The 27,275-nt window shown below is 43.4% G+C and overlaps 1 protein-coding gene across 1 annotated transcript in view; it reads right to left on the reverse strand.

Annotated features, from left to right (window-relative positions):
* Positions 1-27,275, reverse strand: part of LOC124719725 (GRB10-interacting GYF protein 2) — a 183,311-nt gene that overhangs the window by 40,121 nt on the left and 115,915 nt on the right. Inside the window, exons 16-20 of the mRNA XM_047244928.1 lie at positions 27,106-27,152; positions 21,645-22,047; positions 19,064-19,137; positions 8,794-9,079; positions 2,993-3,154 (exon numbers count right to left, since the gene is read on the reverse strand). Of these exons, the coding sequence (XP_047100884.1) occupies positions 2,993-3,154; positions 8,794-9,079; positions 19,064-19,137; positions 21,645-22,047; positions 27,106-27,152 (972 nt within the window). The remainder of the gene's footprint in view (positions 1-2,992; positions 3,155-8,793; positions 9,080-19,063; positions 19,138-21,644; positions 22,048-27,105; positions 27,153-27,275) is intronic.

The following is a 27,275-nucleotide window of genomic DNA, read 5'->3' on the forward strand; positions in this document are numbered from 1 at the left end:
AGTACAGTAAGAAGCCACCAACAAGGAAGACCATTTACCACTGGCACAACAAATTCATTATGACGGGTTGGTTGTGCCCGGCAAAGAGAAGCGGATGTCCCAGTGTGAGTGAAGTGAATGTAGAGCATGTATGAGGGACATTCATAAGGAGTGCAAAGGAAATGGTGTGTTGTGCATCCCGTGAACTCGAAATGACTCCAATGACAATGTGGTAAGTCCTGGGACAGAAGCTGTCTATGAAACCATTGAAGTTGGAGCTAGTGCTGAAGCTGAATAATGACAACAAAGACAAGCATTTTGAGTTTTGTTGCAACAATTGAATGAGGATGGGGATGGCATTGTTGATCGCTTAATTTTTTGTGACGAAGCCTCTTTTCACATTAATGGGACAGTGAACAGGTATAACTGTCGCACCCACATGAATGCATTGAATTGGAGTGTGATTCCCCAAAGGTAATTTTTTTTTTTTTGTCCTTGTCATGTCGAAAACATTACGGACCATTCTTCTTCGCCGAGAGCACAGTCACTGCATATTTCTACTTGGATATGGTGCAGCAATGGCTGATGCCTAAAATGCGATCGGACTTTCCATTCATCTTTCAGCAGGATGGGCTCCACCCCATTTTCATTGTGAAGTTCGTGGGCACCGGAACACGGAGCTGCTTCATCGATGGATTGGCCATGCCACAGAAGAGGAAAGCTGTTTCAGGAAATGGCCTCTCTGATCACCAGATCTCACTCCGTGTGACTTTTTTCTGTGGGGACACATTAAAGACCTGGTGTATGTACAACCTCTACCACATGAGTAGCAGAGCTCCGGGAGAGAATACAGGAAGTAACTGCCACAGTCAACAATGTCATGCTGGGATGGGTATGGCAAGAATTTGATTACCATACTGATATCTGCTGTCACTCATGGTTCACACATCGAATGTTTCTAAAACAAAAATCAGAGTTTCTCTTCAAAATGCAATATGTATACATCTGTACAATGTTTTCATTATAATAGAAGGAAACATTCCACGTGGGAAAAATTATATATAAAAACAAAGATGAGGTGACTTACCGAACGAAAGCGCTGGCAGGTCGATAGACACACAAACAAACACAAACATACACACAAAATTCAAGCTTTCGCAACAAACTGTTGCCTCATCAGGAAAGAGGGAAGGAGAGGGGAAGACGAAAGGAAGTGGGTTTTAAGGGAGAGGGTAAGGAGTCATTCCAATCCCAGGAGCGGAAAGACTTACCTTAGGGGGAAAAAAGGACAGGTATACACTCGCACACACGCACATATCCATCCACACATACAGACACAAGCAGACATATTTAAATATGTCTGCTTGTGTCTGTATGTGTGGATGGATATGTGCGTGTGTGCGAGTGTATACCTGTCCTTTTTTCCCCCTAAGGTAAGTCTTTCCGCTCCCGGGATTGGAATGACTCCTTACTTACCCTCTCCCTTAAAACCCACTTCCTTTCGTCTTCCCCTCTCCTTCCCTCTTTCCTGATGAGGCAACAGTTTGTTGCGAAAGCTTGAATTTTGTGTGTATGTTTGTGTTTGTTTGTGTGTCTATCGACCTGCCAGCGCTTTCGTTCGGTAAGTCACCTCATCTTTGTTTTTATATATAATTTTTCTGTACAATGTTTAGTTCTTGTGCAATAAATAATTGAAAGTGTTCCCGGACTTTATGTACATCCTGTATAGCCCACAACAGAGATTGTAGATGATTGGATGATGGAGAAAGGTAAATGTATCAATTTGTGGTAAGGGACCTTGGTCCAGAAAATACAGAGTTTAAATTTATAAGCGAAGATCGTTCCTAAACCTCTGACAGTGCAATTCATGCACCAGTACTGCTGAATGCCCAGCACAGAAATCTGCAGCAATCTGCAGAAGGGTTGTACTTCTGTAATGTTGAACAATTCTCTTCTGTCATTGTTGGTCCTGTTCTTGCAGGATAATTTTCCCGGCCACAGCGATGTTGGAGATTTGATGTTTTACCGGATTCCTGATATTCACAGTACACTCTGAAATGGTCATACAGGAAAATACCCACTTCATTGCTACCTCAGAGATGCTGTGTCCCTTCGCTTGTATACAGACTGTAACACCACATAGAAACTCACTTAAATCTTGATAGCCCACCATTGTAGCAGTAGTAACAGACACTTGTCTTATATTAGGCATCGCTCACCGCAGTGCCATATTCTGCCTGTTTCCATATCTCTGTATTCGAATAGGCATGCCTATTCCAGTTTCTTTGGTGCTTCAGCGAATATGTATCTATGGTCAAAAACAGTGGTGGGGGAGGGGGGCAATGAAGTGCAAGTAGGACTTGTGCTCTGAGAGTTCAGTACAAACTTAGTTACGAATATAGATAGTTCATCTACATTTGATGAGAGAGAGTGCTAGTATCAAAATACGTGACTTAAATGATCATATCTTTTGATAGCACTGTCTTAGAAGCTTACTTCTTTTACAATGCCAAGGGGTCATCGACCATATTATTTGACATAAATTTCAACTTGATACCTCTACCCATTCCTGAGAAAAAAAGATGTGTTAACAGACACACGGGCAACAAAGTTATCCTATAAGGGTTGTTTTTACTGATTGAAGTATGGACTCCTACAAAGCAAGAGACACGATTGTAATAGGGGAAAGGTGGAAGATAATATGCAGTAAATAGTTACAGCTGTTTGTAATTGCTATCAATTCAACACTAATATGTACTGTTTTCACTTATTTTTAACATCTCACCACTTTCACACCCTCATAAACAGATGTAATTCCAAATGGTAATTGTCTCCAAATAGTAAGTCACGTCAGTATCAAGGTTGGTCAAAATTGTGCCAGATGTTCCACGGCTAAGCTCACCCCTGCCCACAACACACAAATATTCTCATGGAAAGCACATAAAAAGGCTCCACATTAATACTGATTTCATACCCACTGCTTTCTCCCACAGAACACAAACAGCCCACAAACCTTGGCAAGGTTCTCCTGCTCCTCCTGCTGAATTTCCGTCAGCGACTTTGCGGCGGGTACTGGCGGTTTCACTTCCGCCCACCGCAGCTGTAGGCCTCCCAACACGCTGCTGCCGTTGCCAGTCTGCGCACCTGTGGAGTTCTGTGCCGCTGCATTCGCATTCTGAAAAGTAACATCAAATAGAATGTGAATACATGTTTTCTCTGTATTCTGAGGACCAAGACAATATATTTTGTTGAGACGGAAAAGCATCTGTCCACAAATCATCGCCTGTGCAAAAATCGGCTTGCTCTTTCCCGACACGAATCATACATGAAGGTCACCAAGCAGATTCCTAGATTTCCAAAATGTGTTTGACACAGTGCTCCACTGCAGACTGTTAAAGGTCTAAGCGTGCAGATTAGAGTGTTAGAAATGTGAGTGGCTCGAACACTTCTTAAGTTATAGAAACCAGTGTGCTGTTCTCGACGAGGAGCGTTCATCGGAGACAAGGGTATCGTCAGGAGTGTCCCAAGGTAGTGCAATAGGACTGCTCTCGTATATACGTAAATGAGCTGACCGACAGGGTGAGTAGCAATCTGCAGCAGTTTGCTCATGTACAGGAAAGTGTTGTCATCAAGTACTGGTGGAGGATACAAGATGACCTGGACAGAATTTCTATTCTGTATGATGAATGTCAGCTTGCTCTAAATGTACAAAAATGGAAATGAATGTAGACACGTAGAAGAAACAACCCAGTAATGTTCGAATACAGTATTCGTGGTGTGCAGCTTGATACATCACACGGATAAAATATCTAGGCGTAATATTGCAAAGTGACAGCAAATAGAATGAGCACATCAGGACGATAGTAGGGAAGGCAAAAGGTCAGCTACAATTTTATGGGGAGAATATCAGGGAAGTGTAGCTGGTCTATTAAGTAGACCGTGTATGGAACACCTGGGTGACCTATTCTTGAATACTGCTCGAGTGTTTGGCTTCACCACCAGGTCAGGCTAAAGGGAGACATCAAACTAATTCTGAGGCATGTAGTTAGATTTGTTTCCGGTAGGTTCAGTCAATTTGCAAGCATCAAGGAGATGCTTTGTGAAGTCAATTGGGAATCCCTGGGGGGAAGATGGCATTCTTTCCACAAAAAACTATTGACAACATTTTGAAAACCACCACTTGCGCCTGACTGCATAATGATTCTACTGCCCCTAACATACACTTCACATGAGGGCAAGAGCAAAAATATGAGAAATCAGGGCCTGTACATAGAAATATGAACAGTTATTTTTCCCCTGAATCCATTTGTGAGTGGAATGGGAAAGGGAATGATCATTAGAGGTAGGAGAGCACGATGAAAAGTACTACCTCTGAATCTTTTACCTGTTCTCAACATCAGTTGATTTATTGCATCTCACTTCATCCACTCATGGAGCACGCTCTCCTTCAACATGACAACACCAGAGCACACACTAGTGCTGAGACATCTGCAACAATTGATGCCTTGGGTTCATTGTCATCCATCATCCCCCATACAGTCCCAAACTTCACTCTATCCATTTTTCATCTGTTTACAAAAACAAAATCAAACATTCTACAGTGATAGTACCAACAAAGTGGCACTCAGAAGAAGTGTGTTCGTTGCCAGTGCGACACTGTTGAGAAATAAATATGTAGACATGAAGGATAAAAATACAGAATATTAATAAAGCATTTTATTTAGAAAAGACTTGAGAATTTCTACGTAAAAATATTTGGTGGCATGATTTTCCAGCACTCCCTTACATGAACAAAACCTAAGCACTTCACAATACTCAAATAATAATGGTGTTCTGCAACACTCACGTTCAAATATTGAAAGCGATTACAAGAAAACTCTCTCAAAAAAATTAGATGGAGTACACCTGTCTTATCTCTAAAATCTTCATCACATCATCACATAATGTCTCACTTTATACTCTTAAGGGTGTCTTATATTGGCAAATTTAAACTGTGTATTGTTAGAGACCTGAGTCTTGTCCTATATAGTGAGGCGAGCCTCTAAGGGCACTTCTCACGAAAGCTTCTGACCACTGATTGATGATCATAGAAAATGGCTTCTTTCATACATACAGAGAAACATGTGTAACACCTATGAATAACTTCAGCTTATTCTGTGTAAAATGTCATAATTTCCACACAATGTGTGAAAAACATGGCAAAAATCTCTGAAGATTTTGTAGAATGTCTATTCATGAATAGTACAAAAAGCCAAGAACTTGTTCAGCAAGACAAATTTTTAATACGAGTTAATGTGAGAAGCCCAATGCATACATCTGAAACAACACACATAGCTTACAACACTCAGCAGCTGAAGTGAGAGAAAAGGTATAGGAGGAATTATAGCAAATGGTAAGAAAACAGACATTCTGAGATTTGCTAACAATGCAGCAGTATTAAGTGAAAGTGCAGAATAATTAGAAGTGATGCTGGGCCAGAAGGAAACTATCCTCAGCTCTTTCTAAAGAATGAAAATTAATAAAGCTGAAAAACAAAGAATCTTGGTTGCAGGTACAAAAACAATGTTTCTCAATGCTCACTTAACAATGAACGGCAGGAGAAGGGAGAATCCTTCACTTTTCTAAAAAATAAAACTACATCAAATGGAAGATCAAAGAAGGATACTGCAAGCTGAATGTACAACGTAAAGGCCTGTTTTAATGAGTGTGGGGAAACTTTTCAGATCCTGCTGCATACACTAACACTCAGGAAATGCCTTAAAAATATCTGTTTGGTGTGATCTATTGTATGGAACTGAAACATGGACACATTGAGAAGCAGAAAAAACACAAAATAATGGCCTTGGAGATGTGTCGCTAGTGCAGAATGCTAAGGACTGCCTGGGTAGATAAAATATTGAATGAAGTTGTGCCTTCCAGAGCAGAGGAAGAGGAGCCGTGTCTTCGGAAACTTGACAGAGAAAGGAGACAGGGGTCTACCATCTGCCGAGACATGATGGTGTCATTAGGAGTTAGGAATAATGCAAGGAGCAGACTGAGACCAGAATACATCACTCAGACTGTGGTGAGTACCAACTGCAATCCTTGTACTGCTTTCAAGAGGAGAGCTGAAAACACAAAAGCATGGTGAGCTACTATCAACCAACCTAACAACTTAAGACTTATGAAAGAAGATGACAACTCATTATTTCAAGTTACATAAATTTATTTTGGATGACATGCACAGATAATCGCACACATTAGCATATCACTTCCGAGATTTGGGGAGGCATGCCGGCTCCAGATCAAATCTGCCCAGCAGATTAATGACCAGGTCCGGTGTACGGGCCAGCCTCGATGTCGCGTTTAGTCAGTTTCCCGCATCCAACTAGGTGAACAGTACTGGGATTCCATACAGCAGCCAGAGTGAACTTCCAATAAAAGAAGACTGGTCAAATTGAACAGAAGAAAGGTAACACTTTAGGCTGATCAGACAGGTAGTCCTGTAAAAATATTTTATGGTAGGTTAAAAGTGCTTGTAGGAATTTAGCAAAAAACCTTTGTCTTTTGTGGTCAATGCTCTTCCCTATTAAGCAATCACGTGCACAGCACAACCCGCCCTTAGCTTCACTTCCGCCAGTACTTGTCTCCTACTTCCCAAACTTTATGCACATTCTCTTGCATTCCCTTATGGTACTAGCACATCCCTACGTCATCTTATTGATGAATGAAACACTCTATTAAGAAGTTACAGAGTGCAGTATTGAATGTAAAGTACTGTGTGGAACTGATTTTTATTTGCACATGGTGAGCTACATTGAAGGAAAGTGTGCCTCTTTAATACGGGACGGCAATCACAGCAACTTTGTCAGAGTAAATACCTTTTGGTACACATTAATAGAAATCCCACAAATCGCCTGCTTGCTTTGAAAACACGCACAGTTCCTGAGAATAAATGTATAAACAATCAACACTAATCCAGGAAAAACAAATGAAGTACTATTTGATATTGATTTTACGGATGATTCTGAATACTGAATATATGGCTTTAAGAAGGGGGAGTCCTAGACAAGAGGAGCCCACCTACAATGAAGACGTGGGTAGCACGGTTTAAGGGAGACACTAATCTCAATACATATGTTCTTTCCACAAACATGCTCTTACCCTTGCGAGGACACAGTGGGGGGAAACAGGATAGGACCTCCTGTCTCTCTCCCTCTCTCTGTATCTGTCTGTGTCTCTCTGATGTACACCCCATCAGCTCTGCCTACCCTTGTCCTCACTAAAGATAAGTCGCACTCACACTTCTAGACTCAGAATGACTTCCTTCTTAAGCTCTACAGCCCCCAATCTATTCATCTCTCCTCCAAGAGGAAGGAATTATTAATTCCCAAAACTAAGATGTCAATGTGTGTGTGTGATGGCGGTATTACACAGCCCAACAAAAAGTGACAGGTAGAATGGCCACCACAGTTCATTAGTACTGTTATTAGGCATGGCAGAGTAGATGGGGAGTGAACGGTGTCAGATGCCAAGTGATCACTGTGAAGGACACAGAGAGATCATGTACTCATTTGAGACAGCATTATCAGCACCTTAGTATTATAAACAATTTACATAATTTGATGGGGGTCTCACTGTCGTTCTCCATTTGGCCGGTTGGTCAAACTGTGCAAGATCCAGATTTGTGGGGCTTTCCGGTGAGACAGTGGCTCGAGTTCGGACTGTACAGCAAATGGGGGACAGGCACACTCGCCTAAAGATTCCGGGTTATCACATCTGACCGTCATATGGGAGGACCACATTATCTTGCACAGATCATCTCTTAACCCTTTCACACCTGCATCTGCCATTTGTGTCAGCCCACTTCCACTAGCTGCATCCAGACTAAGGAATTACCATCTCACGCGTACACCGCCATTAACACTATAAATGGCTGCTCTTGGAATGGTGCCATTACCAGAAACCACGGACTACTGATGAATTGTTTCACGTCGTGTTCCGAGATGAATTGTAGCTCTGCACTACCCCGGACGGCCGTCATCAGTGAGTACAGCTGCAACTCGGTGAGAGGTCCCTTCTTGCAATGTTCTGGAGAGGTACAGAAATGTTACCCCTCGACATCACAGTGTGGGGAGCCATCTAGTACAATTTCACGTCACAGGTGGTAATGATTGTGGTAACTCAGCAGAGGCACAAAGGTATCCTGCATATTTGTGCGTTACTGCTAATGTGACAGTATTGTGGTGCCACTTTTTGACAAGACAATGCTCGTTCACATACGGCACATGTCTCAAACCGTCTGCACAAAATTTAGTTACACCCACAACCAGCAAGATCTCCAGATCTGTCAATAAATGCACACGTTCGGGATCAGCTCTGACGTCAACTCTGCTCTGGGTCCAGTATCTCTGATGTCGAGGACTAGGTACGACAGTTGTGAGGTACGAGCCGAGACGATACAGTGGCTGTCCGACACCCTTTCCCAAATGAATCAGTGCGCACATCCTGACGAGAGGGAGAGCAAAGTTGTACCGAAAAGTGAGCTCTCGTGCTGCATGTTCTTTGTAAATTTGACGTGAGTCTGTAATCGCCAAAATAACATTACATACCCTTTCGATTCACGATGTTTCACTTTGTTGCCTCTTCCCTTCCCGAATAACCCATTTGTTGTGTTAATGACGGTGTACGCGTGGGATGGTAATTCCTTAGTCCGGATGCAGTGAAGTACCGGTCAACAATTCCACCTTATACTTCATTAGATTTTTCGATCGACTGTTACTCTGATACAGAAAATAAATGCTGTCGGATCTCTAGCACAGCCCTGTTATGCACCTGCTGTTGCTGTTGCAGCTGCTGCTGTTGTTGCTGCTGCTGCTGCTGCTGCTGTTGCAACTGCTGCTGCTGCAGCTGCAGCTGCCTCTCGCGCTCCCGCTCCTGGCGCTGGATCTCGGTGAGCGGCTGCTGTACGGTGGCGGCGGGCGGCGCGGGTGCGGCAGTCCAGGGCGCGGGCCGCAGCGCTGCCGCCTGGCGCGCCTTCTCCTGTTGTTCCTGTAGCTTGCGCAGTGCTTTCTCCTGCTGTTCTTGCCGCCGCTGCCTCGTTCGCTCCTCCTCCTCCTGCCTGTGGACGTGTCACACTGTATAATTTTCAGCAGAGACGCAATACGGGAGACTCGACTGGGTAGTCGGGTAACACTGCAAATGCACCCGAACGGTGCGATAGGACCACTCGCAGCCTTAACGTACGCAAACTGCCCGCCACGTCAGGCAGTGTCACATGTGGGCAGTGCGGCACCGAAAACAGCGGCGACAGAGGTCGAGCCTTCTAGTAGACCGTCAGTCGGGCATCTCACTTAAGGGAGTCAGAGGGTCACGGCAAATGTACAGGGTGGCTATTCAAACTTGAAAAGTTATGTTCCCAGAGAATTCCAGTTGTGAGGAGAAAGATGGTGTTAAGAAGCCCCAATTAATTAAAGGTGAGTGGAAAGGGGGGTGGGGGGAAGGGCATACCACAATAATGACTTTTCCTTCTTTCCTCTCACTTGAGATATACTAGCCATAAACAACAGTTTCACTGCAGTTTTTAAACACAGATAATTTATATAGGATAATATTCATACAACACACTTCGAAATATAAAGTACTTTAAAATTTGTGATTTATAAAACTCAACAAAATCAAATTTCAATTCCAGGTTAAAAATGCAGGATTCACCAAGATTTTATGAAATGCATAGAAATTCCCCCAAGATTCCCATGATTTTTCCATGTAAGATTTATTTCCTTGAGGATTCCAGATTTTCCAGAAGAATCGCCACTCAGGGGTATTTTTTTTTTTTTTTTTTTTTTGTTTTGTGGTTTTAGGGCGCAAAACTTCGATGGTCATTAGCGCCCAGCCCGTGACATAGAAAACAGGAAAAAAACGAAATTTAAAATCAGCAGCAATGGGAACAAAATCATAAAATTTGAGTAACTAAAGGCAGAAGGAATGCTTAAAAATCCACTATAGACAGGGGTTGGTTGTCCCCCAAAAAAAAGCTTCAAATGACTGACGTCATTTCACTGTCACTAATAAACTGTAGAACGCGGTCAGCTGAGCGCGTGTCATCTGCTAAAATCGACGATAGATCAGGCGATAGCTGTAGACGGGAGCGTAACGGATTAAAATAGGGGCATTCAATTAAAAGGTGTCTGACCGTCCACAGCTGAGAGCAGTGGGGACAGAGTGGGGGAGGATCACCGCTTAAAAGATGTCGATGACTAAAAAGACAGTGCCCTATCCGGAGTCGAGCTAAAATTACCTCCTCCCGACGACGCGTTCGGGAGGAAGAGGTCCAAGCGCAAGGAAGGGCTTTCACTTCCCGCAATTTATTGTGGGGAAGTGTTGACCAATGCGCATGCCATAAATGAGCAGCTTGGCGGCATAAAACGCTCCGAAGATCGGTAAACGGAAGAGACTGAATAGCTGGCCGAGGAAGAGAGACTGCAGCCTTGGCCGCTATATCGGCCGCCTCATTTCCACAGATACCAGCGTGTCCCGGGAGCCAGAGGAACGCCACTGAGACGCCCCCCAGGTGGAGCAAGCGCAGACAGTCCTGAATCCGGTGGACCAGAGGGTGCACAGGGTAAAGAGCTTGGAGACTTAGGAGAGAGCTGAGAGAATCTGAGCAGATTACGTACTGTATCCGCTGATGGCGGCGGATGTAGTGGACAGCCTGGAGAACAGCGTAAAGCTCCGCAGTATAAACCGAGCACTGGTCGGGAAGCCGAAAGTTATTTGGGGTGTCGCCAACAATATAGGCACTCCCTACACCTAACGATGTTTTCGAGCCATCGGTGTAAATAAATGTGGCATCCGTCATTTGTGCACATAGAGCAGCAAATGCCCGACGGTAAACAAGTGCAGGGGTACCATCCTTGGGAAATTGACATAGGTCTCTGAGCAAGTTGATCCGGGGACGGAGCCAAGGCGGTGCTGTACCCCAAGTTGTCAAGAAGGTTTTAGGAAAGCGGAAGGAAAGAGAATGGAGCAGTTGACGGAAGCGGACTCCCGGGGGTAGTAGGGAGGAGGAGCGGCCTGCATACCCGACATCAAAGGAGGCGTCGAAAAAAAGGTCATGCGCTGGATTAGCAGGCATGGAAGACAGATGGCTAGCATAACGACTCAGAAGGACTGCCCGCCGATTGGACAGCGGAGGTTCAGCAGTCTCAGCATAAAGGCTTTCCACAGGGCTGGTGTAAAAAGCTCCAGATACTAAACGTAATCCACGGTGGTGGATAGAGTCGAGACGCCGAAGAATAGACGGCCGAGCAGAGGAGTAGACTATGCTTCCATAATCCAATTTCGAGCGCACTAAGGCGCGATAGAGGCGGAGAAGGACCACTCGGTCCGCTCCCCAAGAGGTACCATTCAGGACACGGAGGGCGTTAAGCGAACGCAGACAGCGAGCCGAAAGATAGGAAACGTGGGAGGACCAGCACAGTTTTCTGTCAAACATAAGACCCAAGAATTTAGCGACGTCGGAAAACGGAAGGTTGACAGGACCTAGATGTAAGGAGGGCGGAAGAAACTCCTTACATCGCCAAAAATTTACACAAACGGTCTTACTGGGTGAGAAACGGAAGCCGGTTTCGATGCTCCACGAGTGGAGGCGATCGAGACATCCTTGAAGACGTCTTTCAAGAAGGCTGGTCCGTTGAGAGCTGTAGTAGATCGCAAAATCGTCCACAAAGAGGGAGCCCGAGACATCAGGAAGGAGACAATCCATAATTGGATTAATGGCGATGGCAAACAGTACAACACTCAGCACGGAGCCCTGGGGTACCCCGTTTTCTTGGGAGAAAGTACGGGAGAGAGTAGTGTTCACCCGCACCCTAAATGTGCGCTCTGCCATAAATTCGCGAAGAAAAAGGGGCAGCCGGCCTCGAAAGCCCCAAGAGAACAGTGTGCGGAGAATGCCTGTCCTCCAACAGGTATCGTATGCTCTCTCCAGATCAAAAAATATTGCTACCGTTTGGCGTTTCCGGAGAAAATTGTTCATGATATAAGTGGAGAGAGCAACAAGATGGTCAACGGCAGAACGATGCTTTCGGAAGCCGCATTGGGCTGGTGTTAAAAGACTGCGGGACTCCAGCCACCAAGCTAAACGGTAATTCACCATACGCTCCAAAACCTTACAGACACTACTCGTGAGAGAAATGGGGCGATAGCTAGAGGGGAGATGTTTGTCCTTTCCAGGTTTCGGAACGGGAACGACAATAGCTTCCCGCCATCGCCTGGGAAAGGTACTGTCGGTCCAAATTCGATTATAAAGGCGAAGGAGGTAACGCAGGCTATGGGTTGATAAATGCAGCAACATTTGGACATGGATACCATCCGGTCCTGGGGCGGAGGAGCGAGAAGAAGAGAGTGCATGTTGGAGTTCGCGCATGGAGAAAACAGTATTGTAGCTTTCGCGATTGTGAGAGGAGAAAGCAAGATGTCGCACTTCCGCTGCACGTTTCTTCGGGAGAAACGCTGGCGGGTAATTTGAAGAGCTCGAAATCTCAGCAAAGTGCTGACCCAATGAGTTAGAAATTGCGACGGGGTCCACTAAGGTATCATGCGCGACAGTGAGCCCAGAGACCGGGGAGAAACTAGGCGCGCCTGAGAACCGTCGAAGCCGACTCCAAACTTCCGAGGAGGGAGTGAAGGTGTTAAATGAGCTAATAAAGTATTTCCAGCTTGCCTTCTTGCTATCGCGGATGACGCGACGGCATCGCGCACGGAGCTGCTTATATCGGATACAGTTGGCCAAAGTTGGATGGTGACGGAAAATGCGAAGAGCACGTCGCCGCTCACGTATTGCGTCACGGCATGCCTCGTTCCACCAAGGAACTGGAGGGCGCCGGGGCAATTCGGAGGTGCGTGGTATTGAACGTTCCGCAGCTGTGAGAATAACGTCGGTAAAATGTGTGACCTCATCGTCGACGCTGGGAAAGCGACGGTCATCGAATGTCGCTAGAGACGAAAAAAGTGTCCAATCGGCTTGGGCAAACTTCCAGCGACGCGAGCGCATATATGGCAGTTGAGGCTGCAGTCGAAGAACACATGGAAAGTGGTCACTCGAGTGTGTATCATCAAGGGCGAACCATTCGAAGCGCCGAGCTAGCGGAACAGTACCGACCGCAAGGTCCAAATGAGATAAATTTGCCGTGGAGGCAGACAAAAATGTGGGGACCCCAGTGTTGAGGCAGACTAGATCCGCTTGGTGGAAGACGTCTAGCAATAGTGAGCCACGTGGACAAGGATGTGGAGATCCCCAAAGCGGGTGGTGGGCATTGAAGTCCCCAACCAGCAAATAGGGGGGTGGAAGCTGATCAAGAAGATGAAGGAGATCAGCTCGTGCCATTGGTGTAGACGATGGAATGTATACCGTACAAAGAGAGAACGTGTATCCAGAAAGGGAAAGACGGACGGCGACAGCTTGGAAGGAAGTGTTTAAGGGGATTGGGTGATAATGGAGAGTATCATGGAGCAGAATCATGAGTCCTCCATGGGCTGGAGTGCCTTCAACAGAGGGGAGGTCATATCGGACGGACTGAAAATGAGGGAGAACAAAGCGGTCATGGGGACGCAGCTTTGTTTCCTGAAGACAGAAGATGACCGGCGAGTAGGATCGTAAAAGGATCGACAATTCCTCCCGATTGGCGCGAATGCCGCGGATATTCCAGTGGATAATGGACATAGGGTGAACAGAAAATGGAGGAACGTGACCAAGGGTGCTGTCAACTCAACGACTGCTCAGAGCTTGCGACCGACAGCATGGAATGGCATTCAGTCGAAGGCAGAAGATCCTGATCCATAGGTTGGTCAGGAGCAGCTCCTGCCACCAACGATCGGCCAGTTGACCGGCCACCAGCAGTGCGCCTCGGCGACACAGAAGATGGCCGAGGGCGATTTCCGCCAGGTGGTGCTGTAGATGGGACACGCCTTGGCGGAGAAGGAGAGGAACTGTGTTTCTTCGTAGCCTTCTTAGAAGTATGATGTTTAGATGAAGGAGGAACCGATGGTTGTGAAGTTGCGGTACGTAAAAACTCTTCACGAGAATGCTCTTTTTTCGAAGACCTGGCGTCTGACTTTTGGGCTCGAGATTTAACAGAACCCGATGAAGGGTGAGCCATAGAGTGGGCAGGCGAAAGGGGTGAGGTTGAACGGGCGATCTTTGCGCTGGCCGATCTGACGACCGTGGTACTAAAGGTGAAGTCGCAAGTCTGCGTGGCCGCCTCCTTTGTTGGTCGAGGAGAAGCAAGGACAGCGCTGTATTTACCTTTCTGAGGCACGGTGGGCTGTCGACTGGCGAGTAACTTTCGAGCAGCAAATGTCGACACCTTTTCCTTCACTCTTATTTCCTGGATGAGCTTTTCATCCTTAAAAACGGGGCAATCTCGAGAGGAGGCAGCGTGGTCACCCATACAGTTGATGCAGCGAGGGGATGGAGGTGGACAAGCACCCTCATGGGCATCCTTGCCACAAGTAACACATTTGGCCGGATTGGAACAGGACTGGCTGGTATGATTGAACCGCTGACATCGATAGCAACGCGTAGGGTTTGGGACATAAGGGCGAACGGAAATTATCTCATAGCCTGCTTTGATTTTTGATGGGAGTTGAACTTTGTCAAATGTCAAGAAGACAGTGCGGGTTGGAATGATGTTCGAATCAACCCTTTTCATAACCCGATGAACAGCTGTGACGCCCTGGTCAGACAGGTAATGCTGAATTTCTTCGTCAGACAATCCATCGAGGGAGCGCGTATAAACGACTCCACGCGAGGAATTTAAGGTACGGTGCGGTTCCACCCGGACAGGGAAGGTGTGGAGCAGAGAAGTACGCAGCAGTTTTTGAGCCTGGAGGGCACTGTGTGTTTCTAACAACAGGGTGCCGTTCCGTAATCTGGAACAAGACTTTACAGGACCCGCAATTGCGTCGACACCTTTCTGTATAATGAAAGGGTTGACCGTGGAAAAGTCGTGACCTTCGTCAGACCGAGAAACAACAAGGAACTGTGGCAACGATGGAAGAACAGTCTGTGGCTGAGACTCAGTGAACTTACGTTTGTGAGCAGACATAGTGGAAGGTGAGGAAACCATTGCGGAAGAATCCCCCATGATTACCGGCGTCTCCGATGGCGCGCTCCTCCCTTGTGGGGGCCCTCGCCGAGGGCACACCCGCCTTAGGTGATTGTTCACACCTCAGGTCACACCTCCCGACAAACGGACGGAGGGACCAATCGGCACTTTCGGAAGGTATCAGCTCGGGTAATCACCCCTCCCTGGGCCTGGCCGTTACCAGGGGGTACGTACGTGTCCTACCTGTCTACCCGGGGCGGGGAATTACGCGTTACCCCGTCACCGGCTACGCATGGAAGTGCGTGGGTCGGCCTTCAGACACGCACAGGGAGGAAAGAAGAGAAAGGGAAAGGAAAGAAGAGGGGGTCTCAAACGCCGTAGCGGAGAAAAGGGCAAGGAGAAGAGGGAAGGAAAAGAGAAGGACAGAGGAAGGACGAGGACTGGCAAGTGTAAGAGCAAGGAATTTGGAACAGTTTCGAGCGTCCGTCTCCGGACGTAGGCACAAACCATACTCCCAGAGGGGGAGAAAGGAAGGAAGGAAAGAGACAGAGGTGAGGGGGGGGGGCGAAGATGGGGGACGGGGAGGGATGCGGAAAGGGAAGGGAAGGTATGCAGCCCGGAAAAGGAAGGAGGGCCACATTAGCTCGGGGTCCCGTGCTCGCTACGCACGTGTCCACAAAAGAGTTGTGGACCCCCTGGGGGGCCACTCAGGGGTAGTAACGTAATAAGAATGAGGCTAGCCAGATACAGATGGTGCTCCGGTACTACATCAAGAAGCCTACAACTGATGATAAAATTGTTAATGAAGGGAAGTAGTGTCATCTGTATCTCAGATACAGTGCATGCTTGGTGATAAGGAATGGCTGGAGCACAATATGAGAGTTTCCAGGAAACTATCGTAATAACCCTTAGTGAGGTATCGCAGCCAGAGTGTCTCACCACAAGGTATTACTTTGATCTACAAAAGCTGAAAGGTTACTGCTAGAAAGAGTCAGTTTTACACAGGGGGGGGGGGGGGGGTCCACAAGTCTCAATATAAGGCTGCCATACAGGGCCTCAACGTCAGTCGAGCCTCAGACCTGCACTTACAACCTGCTCTCACTACATCGCTCAGTACTTAGTGTCATGTACCTCTTCCGTGGGAACTGAATTTGTATTAATTCAGTTCTTCCACCTCCAAGCATTCATTCAGACAAACAGTAAAACTAGTCATTTGGAGTTTCTATATTATTGCTGGTATCAATTTGTCCAAATTTCCCTGACTGAATTCCCTAATTCTCAAAATATTCAGTTACTCATTAGTATCATAATCAGCACCTGTGTAAGTGATGTTTCACTTTTGTAGCCACGCAGCTCTATTTTTTAGGTCTTGCTGCAATCTGAAAATTTAATCTTGGAATTTTTAGATGGTAATGTTAGAAAATAGCAGTTTTTGTGTATTTACTTACAGGGATTGTGCCTCTCCTATTATGTAGAAATTCACGCACTCACAAACCATCCTCGACACAGCTTTTCTTTACATATTAACTGTAACCAAATGCTTTGGAAACAATACTGTCTTACTACCTTTGTACCATATTACAATTTTAACACATGTCAGACACTGAATGACTGAGTGTGAGTGTGTGAATTTCTGAATAATGAATATTATTTTCTGACATTAGCATCTAAAAAACACACACAAACAGATAGCATGCCACATGAAACTGAAAATAAGAGAATGGAAGGAAACACACTTATCTCACTACACAATATAGTAGGGGAAAATACTTTTTGTTTATATAATTCAGTTAAATTTACTATCATGGGTGCAAGTGAGGATACAAAATACTTGTTGTTGTCGTCGTTGTGGTCTTCAGACCTAAGACTGGTTTGATGCAGCTCTCCAAGCTTCTCTGTCCTGTGGAAACCTCTTCATCTCGAATTAACTACAACAACCTACAGCATTCTGAATCTGCTTACTGTATTCACCACTTGCTCTCCCTCTATGATTTTTACCCCCTCCCACACAACCCACCAGTTCTAAATTAGTGACCTCTTGATGTCTAAGAATGTGTCCTGCCAACCAAGCTCTTCTTCTAGCCAGATTGTGTCACGAATTTCTTTTCTCCTCAATTCTATTCAGTATCTCCTCATTAGTTATGCAATCCACCCATCTAATCTTCAGCATTTTGCAGTGGCATATTTCAAAAAGCTTTTATTCTCTTCTTGTTTAAACTGTTTATAGCCCATATTTCACTTCCATTCAAGGCTTAACTCCAAACAATTGCTTGGAAAAGAGTTCCTGACGCTATACTCGATGTTAACAAATTTATCTTCTTCAGAAATGCTTCTTGCCATAGCCAGTTAACATTTTATATCCTCTCTACCTCGACCATCACCAACTATTTTGCTGCCCAAATAGCAAAACTCATCTACAACACTAAGTATCTCATTTCCTAATTTAATTTCCCTCAGCATCAGATGATTTAACATTTTCCATTCTGTTTAACTGCCCTTCCAAGTCCTTTGCCATCTCTGACACCAAAGGACACATCTGGCCTCTCACCCGATATCCCTCCATTCTGGTTGCTCCTACAGTACGGTTATCTGTATTGCTGAGGCATGCAAGTTTGACTCGCCACTGATGGCGGCAAATCCATGGTTCATTTGGGAGGTGTGGGGTGGGTGGGGTGGGGTGGGGTGGGGTGGGGTGGGGGAATACTCAAAAGGTGAATTACAACAATTATCTTTTTCAGTCACTTATTTTCCTTCTTGACATGTTTTGATGGTTTCCACACTTATCTTCAGGTGGATCAGTAGATTAGCTCACAGAGATTCGTTTACTGGATATGTGCCTAAGCTATTTGCTTTGAACTTTATTTCACTACAAAAAAGGTATAATTTGTCACTTGTTATAACATGGTACACGAATTACAAATTTTGAAGATAATATATCACTTGAAAGATGTTCCAGTAAAAAGAATGCAGAGGATCATTACAAAAATTAATATTCATCGCTAAAGGACAGCACATACATGAAAAGGAACCACAAACACTAAAGGGCAGCGCAAATGCCCCAGAAACGGTACTACCCAATCTTGAAATTACTGCACTTTAACACCCATGGCCATTATCGGAAACAAGCGGTGACGTTACAGTAAATGAAAACCATACAAATTTTTTTTACTGTTATTTGCACTGTGGAAGTCCGGACAGCTTCATGAGCAACTTGTCTGGTCGCCAAAACACCGGAACACATTCTGATCAGCTTCAAGTGCAAAGGTAAACACACAAGCTAACTGCAGCATCCTCACTCCCAGGTGCAATAATATTGTGGCTGACTAATACAGATGTAGGAATCCACCAGAAAATGAGGGTGTAAGTCCTCGAAACACATTGTGGAAGGATATAAAAGTGGCTGGCACAGATAATTGTTTTAATTTATGTTTTATGTCAAACAGTTGCAGTTTATAAACCACAGCACAGCCCAACACAGACAGCATAAGGTAATGAAATACTGGCATAATGGAAACAATTTATTAGTACTCCACCTTGCTTCACAGTTTTCTGATGTTAAACACAAGTCTTGATACACCATAGGCAACTAATCAGGGAGATAATTCACTGCTAATGCATAAGCTGACCACAATTTTAACACAATGAGTTGGCAGGCTTTCATCTGATTGAGGTAATTACAGTATGCCTTCTTCAGACTTTTAAAGCGCGGGCCTGCTACCTCGAGGAGAAAGGTTGCACCTGGCAGCTGATAGTACTCAATACAAGACAATGACAGTTACACTCCTCTCTGACAGAGGGCAATCCCATGGTATATATCAACACAAGCTGCTAGTAGACTAAAAATATTACAAATACTATGTGACATACTTGCACAGAACAGCATGCTGTGGATTTTTGTTAACGAATTTCTGAGAGTGTCAAGAATAATAGCAACAATTCACAACTATCGAGTTAAGTGTCTATCAAACACTGCAAGGATTTACTGATCCACTTACTTCTTTTTCTCTTCTTCTTCTTTCTTCTTTGCTTCTTCTGCTTTTTTCTTCTTTTCCTTCTCAGCTTCTTTACGCTTCTTTTCTTCTTCCCGTTTTTGTGCTGCCTTCTCTTTTTCCTTTTTCATTGCTTCTTCAATCTTCTTCGCCTCCTGCCACAAAATAAACATAACAGTAAAGTAAGAGGCAACACTACAAAGTCCTGGATGGAAATTGTGAATGAAACCATTCATGGCATAGTTCAGACATTGGGTGGTAGACAGCAGAAAAGGGAGGGAGGGAGGGGAGCGGGAGGGAGGGGGGGGATGGAGAGGGGGGAGGGGAGAGAGAGAGAGAGAGAGAGAGAGAGAGAGAGAGAGAGAGAGAGAGAGAGAGAGAGAGAGAGAAACATGTATAAGATTGAGAATTGAATTGAGAAAGACTATTTTAAGTAATAATAGTTACAGGTCAAAGGAAATTAGGTTCTGTTTGGATTGATGTGATGATTTATGTTGGAGATACTCTGGGAGTATCGGATGGCTGCTTGTGACATCGGAGCAGGCAGGAGCTCAGAGTTTGTAGAGCTGTGCAGCGTGCCATGGCAAACTTCTGTGATGTTGGGACTCAGTGACTAGAGAGACCTATATACAACACAGAACCAAATTTGACTCACAACCATAATGAGAGTCTGTTCTTGTTATTACTTACAAGAAATTATTGTCAGCTGGAAGTTAAACCAATTTGAAATTTGGATAATAGACCATGTTTAACCCACCAGTGCCTGTTACTACGTAATAATATTCTTTTACAGGAAAAGTCTGGTGGAAGGTGAAGTCCCTCCGAAATGAATATGAAGGTTGCATCAAGAAGGAGAGAATATTCACTGTGTGTGTGTGTGTGTGTGTGTGTGTGTGTGTGTGTGTGTGTGTGTGTGTGTGTGCGCAGGGGGGGAGGGGGGGAGGTGGGAGTGTTCAAAATATTAGCCATTTGTTCAATCATTTTTACTAATTGTTCATTCAGACACACTCAGTGCAGCAGAGGTAGCTTTTTCAATAGAAGTCAAGTGGCTTCAGCCATTACCGGCAGCTTTATCAGTGCACCCAACTTTAACCATCAGACAATACTGTGTTCAGTGTGTGTACAAGTTCACACACACATATGTTGTTAGTCTCAAATACTAGGACTGGATGTCCTCTGTATATGGTATCATAATCGCAGGACAATGTTTACATAGAAATAATATGTTTACAATTACTGCAATGTATTAGCAAACAGTACTGAAAGGTAATGTTGGTAGTGAGCAGAGACAACTTAACATTGGCCCGAAATCATATATGACTTTCAGTTTCTATCAAAATGCTACTTCTGTCAGCCAATGCACTGAGGGACTTACGGAGAGTGAACGATTAATTTGAGCTTACCTTCAGATCATTATCTGAAATTTACCGAAAGTACTTTGCTCCTTACTTAAGGTTAAAAGGATTACATAAGAAGTCTCATGAAAACAGGTGTAGCAAAATAATAAGCTATCAACTCAACGACTTCGTAACTTACTTTAAAATTTCCACAAGGAACATCATATTGCTATGGGGTCCACACAATCTCAAAGTCCAATTCCGCACACTTCTGTAAGCAACTCCAGCTTTTGGTTAAGAGGTATCCTTCTCTGCCTTGAAATCAAAATCTCAAAGCTATTTTATCTCTAGATGACATTTTGAGAAATCTTTGGTGATACGATAGAATAAGTTTTTAATACAGCTATCAACCACTAAACTATTATTAAAACATCCTATTATTACTCCCCGTTACTGGCTTCCAAATGTTCATCAGATGTCTGCATTGCATTTACAGGATGAATTGTTGAATGTTTAAAGTGAAATGATGCTAATGGAAGTGTCTTGGTTCTTTTTGGAAACATTCAGATTTCAAAATCCATACTTCAGAAGGAAGATAAGTGAAAGTGCTTCAGTTAGTGCAGCAAGTATAGGCTTCTTTGAGAAAGTATAGTTGTGTGCGAGTTTTTCAGAGATATGGTGTATATCATACCAATATATGTTGCTGAACTCTTGTCACTGCACTGTGAATAAATAGGGAGATTCTGGTAATCTTTCGTACACGCACAAAGAATGAATATTGAGTTTAACACCTACTGAGACGCACGTTCGCTGGAGTGCGATGCAAGACTCACTGTTGTTTTTCCTGTGGAGTCTAAAATGGGAATGTTGAGGTTTCAGTCAAATTTAGTCGTGGCCTAGGTGTATGACATTATTTCCCATACAATAGTGTGAAACATTACATGGCTAGAATTTCAGCCACAAAGAAGCACTTCAAGTAGTTACAAATAAATACTTCAAATATTTGTTTATGTAAATGCAGAAGTGTCACACAGCTTTGTGGTGGCAACCTTTAGATAATTATTGAGGCGTAATTTTACATTTTTAATTACCACTTTTGGGGAGTGGGAGTGGGGAGGTGATAATAACAACGTTTATTTTCACCCCTCATATGGACCAGAATTGTTTTCTGTTCTTTACTCTCTGTGTACCTCATGAACATCCCACATGAAAGATTACTCACTTTTTCTTTGCTAAAACATTTATCTCACCTGCTGTTTCTTCTTCTTCTCCCTCTCTTCCTCCTCCTTCAGCTGACGCTCTGCCTCCTCCTGCTCCTTCTTCCGCCGCTTCTCTTCCTCCTCCTGCTCACGCAATCTCCGCTCCTCCTCTTTCTTCTTGCGCTTCTCCTCCTCCTCTTGCTGTTTCTTTCTCTTCTTCTCCTCCTCTTCCTGTTGCTTCTTCCGTCTCCTTTCTTCCTCCTCCTGCTGTTTTTTCTTCTTCTTATCTTCCTCCTCCAGTTGCTTTCGCTTCTTCTTCTCTTCCTCCTCTTCTTGTCGCTTTTTCTTCTTCTTTTCCTCATCTTCTTTCTCTTTTAGTTTTCTCTTCTCTTCCTCCTCCTTTTCCAACAGCTCTTTTTGCTTCCGCATAGCTTCTTCATTCTCCTCGCGTTTTCTGGAACACATCGAGGTACTTTAATTTTTATAATTAATATACAGTATGTGCAACTTAAAACGTTTAAACTGTGAAGAAAGGGCAAAGCAACTTCAAAGTTAGTTTATACATCACATAACTCTGAAAACCAATAGTAAAATATATACCCTGCAACAAAGAACTCTGCACACAGCATTGTGATAAACTAAATCCATTTCTGTTTGGTCAGGTCAACTGGCATCAGTGACTAGAAGCTATTTTAATACAAGTAATATCATCTGCAACTGCGGCCTGTTTTTTGGTGGATATAAGGAATGTGTCATAAAAAACTGAATAACAGAACATTATAATGGCAAAAGAACTAAGAAATTCCTCAAAAAAGACAAACAGCATATGAAGATAATCAAGCAACATACTTTCAATAATTTGTCCTTTCCCACATCCAGCTTCTAAAGAATGAATGATCAATTTTCGATTCTTTTATTTTGTACTCCATATTTAGATGTTGTTGTCATATTTTCTGCACTTTCTATTACTTAACATAGCAAACAATAGATTCGGCCTTAGTAGGGACTAACTTGGTCATGTAACTGGGAAGTTCCAATTCAAAGCAGTGCACCGAAAGTGAGTGCAGACAATATCTTTGTGTGCAGCAGTGATGACTTCTTGTTATCGTCGGTAAATTTGTTATTGTTGATAAGAAGTGAACAATAGTGTTCACAGAAAAGGTGATGGAACAGACAGGCCAAATTTAATTCACCAGTGTATCATTTCTGCCACACAGGACTTTATCCCAGTGGAAGGGGATTCAAGTACCTATTACCTAGGAAGAAGAAGCAAAGTGAACTCTATATATAGCCCACTGGCAATATGGATAAATTAGTTATTAGGCAGCAATTTATGTGACATTAGAAACAATAAAATGATATACCAACTTAGAGAAAAGTCACAGCTTTTGTTGCATTGAATTAGACTTGGTGCTGGCAAGAGAACTTTAAGACCAATTGAAACTTTCAGGCATAACAAAACTGCGTGTCGGACTGGGCTTTGAACTTGGTACCTTCGCCTATTACAGGCAATTTGGCAAGAAGTTTCAAATAGGTGCACACTGTGCTGCACACTCAAAATTCATTCTGGATACAAAACGAGACAAATTATTCTGTCTATGGGGTTGGGTTTTAGAAGGTGGCAGAATAAACAAGTTGTTGTGTACAAACCAAGATGACAAATGCTCAATAAAGACTTTCTACACTATTTGTTAAAAATTTTAATAGTCTTGATTGCAATAAAAAATAAAATTGCAACTGGATGATTACCGGTTTTGGGTTACCAACAATGATCTTCAAATCAAATAGCAAATTGTATTTCAGTTAATGTACACTTAACAAATCATGACAAATATGCATTAATTAAAAATTATTGAAACAAAAATAGTAAGAAAATGTACCATGCTTACTAAAGAAACAGTATCTATGTACAATGTTTTCCAGATCTACGGATATGCAATTTTCTGTCAGTTTCCATTGATCTGACTTAATCTTACTTATACGAGGCGTTCAAAAAGAAATGAGCCGGAGGCATAATTACAGAAACCAGTACCTGTATGTTAGAAGTACTGACCCTGGCTTTTGAGCCACTTCTCCCACTGTGACATCAAGAGCTGTCTCATACAATTCCCGGGGCTGTGATGTTAACCAGTTCCACACGTACAGCTGGACGTCGTCATCCAAGGTGAATAGTTTGCCCACCAGAGAATTTTTAAGGGGACCAAAATGGTGTAATCACAGGGAGAGAGGTCCAGATTATACAGAGGGTGGCCAAGAACCTTCCACTTGAATTTCTGAAGGAATGCCACGACTGTGTTGGCTGTATGAAGCTTTGCATTGTCGTGGAGCAGAACGACCCCACAGGTGAGACTGCCTGGTCTTTTGATTTGATCGCTTGGCAGAGAGTGGTCAACGTTTGCGAGAAATGCTGGGTATTCACTGTTGTCTCATGCTGCACGGCGTGAATCAGAAGGGAGCCATCTTTGTCTTCTGTTGACTCCTCTATGTCACTGTTTGCAATGCGACTAGCAGCATTGGACAATTGATGCATGCTGCTGCTAGCTCTGTATAGTCACGTGACATGCTCCTGAGCCCTCTTGCGACGAGCTGTGAACTTCCATGCAATGGTCGGAATCACACCTCGTTATATGTGCCACGATATTACCCTCCTGTCACCAGTTTGCGCATTCCAGACTCTAGCTGCTTCTTCTTCTTCTTCTTTTTTTTGAATGCATCTTATACAATCGTACTGTGCCAACATTGTACATAAGTACTGAGTCTTTCGTACGCATGGTACTTTTTTTGACATTTTTATTTTTTAATAATTTGTAAATGTGTAAGTTTTTTAAAGTTTGTTACTACGCATTAACTGAAAGACAATTTTCATGTTTATTTTCATACATCTGCTGATGGCTGATCATGAATTCCAAACTTTTTAACAAATAAACAAACATCTGTCAGTATCTCCTTCGCCTGACAATATCAGGTCTTACAGCGCATTAAAAACACCACGGTTACCATGAAAAAACATGGATTAATAAACAGTACACTGTGAACACATCTCATGGGACTAATGGTGTGTACGGAGCACTGTCAAACATTGTGTTCTGGTAAACTTTTAATTGTGCTATGAATGGTGCATTCATTTCGACGTGTAGTGGGTGACAATGCTCCACTTGTAGGGGATAGCAGAGTGTACACTCTTACTGCCACCTTTTCCTGTTTCTTTGGTGTGCCGCCCTGGTCACGTCTCCAATCTGTCAGGTAATAGGTTCATCTGACTTCTGCAATATGCTGGGTCCCAAGTTCTCCAAACATTGTTTTCTATTGTGCAGCCTTTTCCTGATAATAAAACAAAAGGGTGACTGAAAAGGGAACACCTGTAAAAGAACACTGAATCAACCAGCACTCTGGAACAGACTGTTCAAATTACAGACCACTTCCCTTTTTATGTAATTGTGGAATAATACAACAGAAAGGCCTACTTTTGCTTGCGCAGAAGAGATTCTGGCACCTATTCCAACTGTGATAGTGTTGTATGGGACCCTTGGTGTGAGCAATAACAATCAGAAAAACAAAATCTGAAGACATTAGTATGGTTTTGAAAAAGTCACCAAGAAAATCAAGAAGTAACCATAGATTCAGAATACTGATGCTGTATAAAAATCATTCAGTTTGAAAGAAGGCAGTTGCAGTCAGGTCCTCACAAGGGACTGGCTACTGAAATCTCTGTCAACTAAAACCCTTTAATCTGTAAAAGGTAGAACATGCATGGACTAAAAGCCCATCAGCTGCAGTTACCTTTTTTTAAAATATTTTGCCAGAAGATCTTTTGCTAGGCCTGTGACTGAGTGAACTGAAGCAAATACAGCACAAAGAAAACTAGCATTTATACAATGGTTATCAGTAAGCAGGTCACTTATGTTAGTGATTGTATTTCAGTTTCTGATGCCTTGCAATGACGTATGTGAAGCTCTTCAAATATTTTGCTAAGGTTTGTAAAAGAAAGATAATGTAAATAACATATGATTAATGAAGTGCGAAATATACATACAACCTAACACATGGGCCACTTTATCAAATCAGCAACACAGTTTTTATTTATCATAAATCTCTAACATAAATATGTCCACCACATAATTACAGCTGCCATGAATGTAAGCAACAAGAATTATCAAGTTTTTCACATATTTTCAATCATGTATGTGTGAGTTGCGCACGTGTGTGTGTGTGTGTGTGTGTGTGTGTGTGTGTGTGTGTGTGTGTGTGTGTGTGTGTGAGAGAGAGAGAGAACTTTTTGGTAGAAAGCCTACTTGTTTGACAGTCTTTTTGTTGTGCCTACCGGCAACTCAGCATCTCCGCTTTTTGGTGAGTAGCAACGATCCTTTTCATAATGTTGTCATTTTAATCAGTGTAATGCACACGTTTGTGGCTGTTTACTTTCAAGGAAATTTAGTATGCTTCTCCTTTTCAATAAGAATAAATAAAAATTCCACCAGTACCTCGTGTCTCTTACTTTCCAAACTTCACACAAGATCTCCTGCAGACATTGCACAACTAACACTCCTGGAAGAAAGATTATTGCAGAGACATGGCTTAGCAGCCTGGGGGATGTTTCCAGAATGAAATTTCCAGTCTGCAACAGAGTGTGCACTGATATGAAACTTCGTGGCAAATTAAAACTGCGCGCCGGACCGAGACTCGAACTCGGGACCTTTGTGAGTCGTGCTTGGATAGCTCAGATGGTAAGCACTTGCCCACAAAAGGCAAAGGTCCCATGTTCGAGTCTTGGTCTGGCACACAGTTTTAATCTGTCATGAAGTTTCATATCAACGCACACTCTGCCACAGAGTGGAAATTTCATTCTGGAAGAAATACAAAGCTTGTGCTTATTCACTCCACTCCCACCTGGTATTTGCAACAATCTAACAAAGTTTTCGTTTTTCTCATGACCCTAGTCTGACCTTCACTGATTCGGCAAATTTTTACCAATCATATTTCTTTTCATTCGGCATTTGTACTTTGGTTATTTTGAATCCTATAAGCACATATGATTCCTATATTTTTCTATCAGCAACATTACGTTTATTCAAACCACACCATTGTACGCATAATTCTTGTGAACAATAAAAGTAGACAAAAGCTTTATGTATTGCTTACACCAAAGTGGAGAGGATGTAAACTTCCTTTGAAGTGTGACTGTTAGATCAATAACACAAGTGAGACAGCTACATATCACATAGAGGTGGTGTCAAGTGTGTGTGTGTGTGTGTGTGTGTGTGTGTGTGTGTGTGTGTGTGTGTGTGTATGCGTGTGTGTCTACAGCTGAAGAAAGATTTTGCCCAAGATGTGAATAATATCTTTTAAATGCACGTGTCTGCCCCTCACCATCACCTCTGTGTGTAATGAGTAGCAGTCATCCTAGTTTATATTGTTACTGTTTTTCCATCATGGATTTTTACTGGAATACCAGATAATTTCCATGGCAAGCAGCTCATTCTTATACAGTGCAGAGATTTAATGTTTTACTCACCTTTGTTCCTCCAGTCTCCTTTCTTCTTCAGCCCTGAGTTGTTCTTCCTGTAGGTATATAAAAACGGACAAAGTATTAAGTGTCTATTTCGAATGTGTCACATTTATACGCAGAATACACTTAGCTCTGAAACATGAATGTGACTAGCATTAAGTAGGTAGCTGCTCACC

This window comes from Schistocerca piceifrons, chromosome 11, assembly GCF_021461385.2.
Source record: "Schistocerca piceifrons isolate TAMUIC-IGC-003096 chromosome 11, iqSchPice1.1, whole genome shotgun sequence".
Lineage (NCBI taxonomy): Eukaryota > Metazoa > Arthropoda > Insecta > Orthoptera > Acrididae > Schistocerca > Schistocerca piceifrons.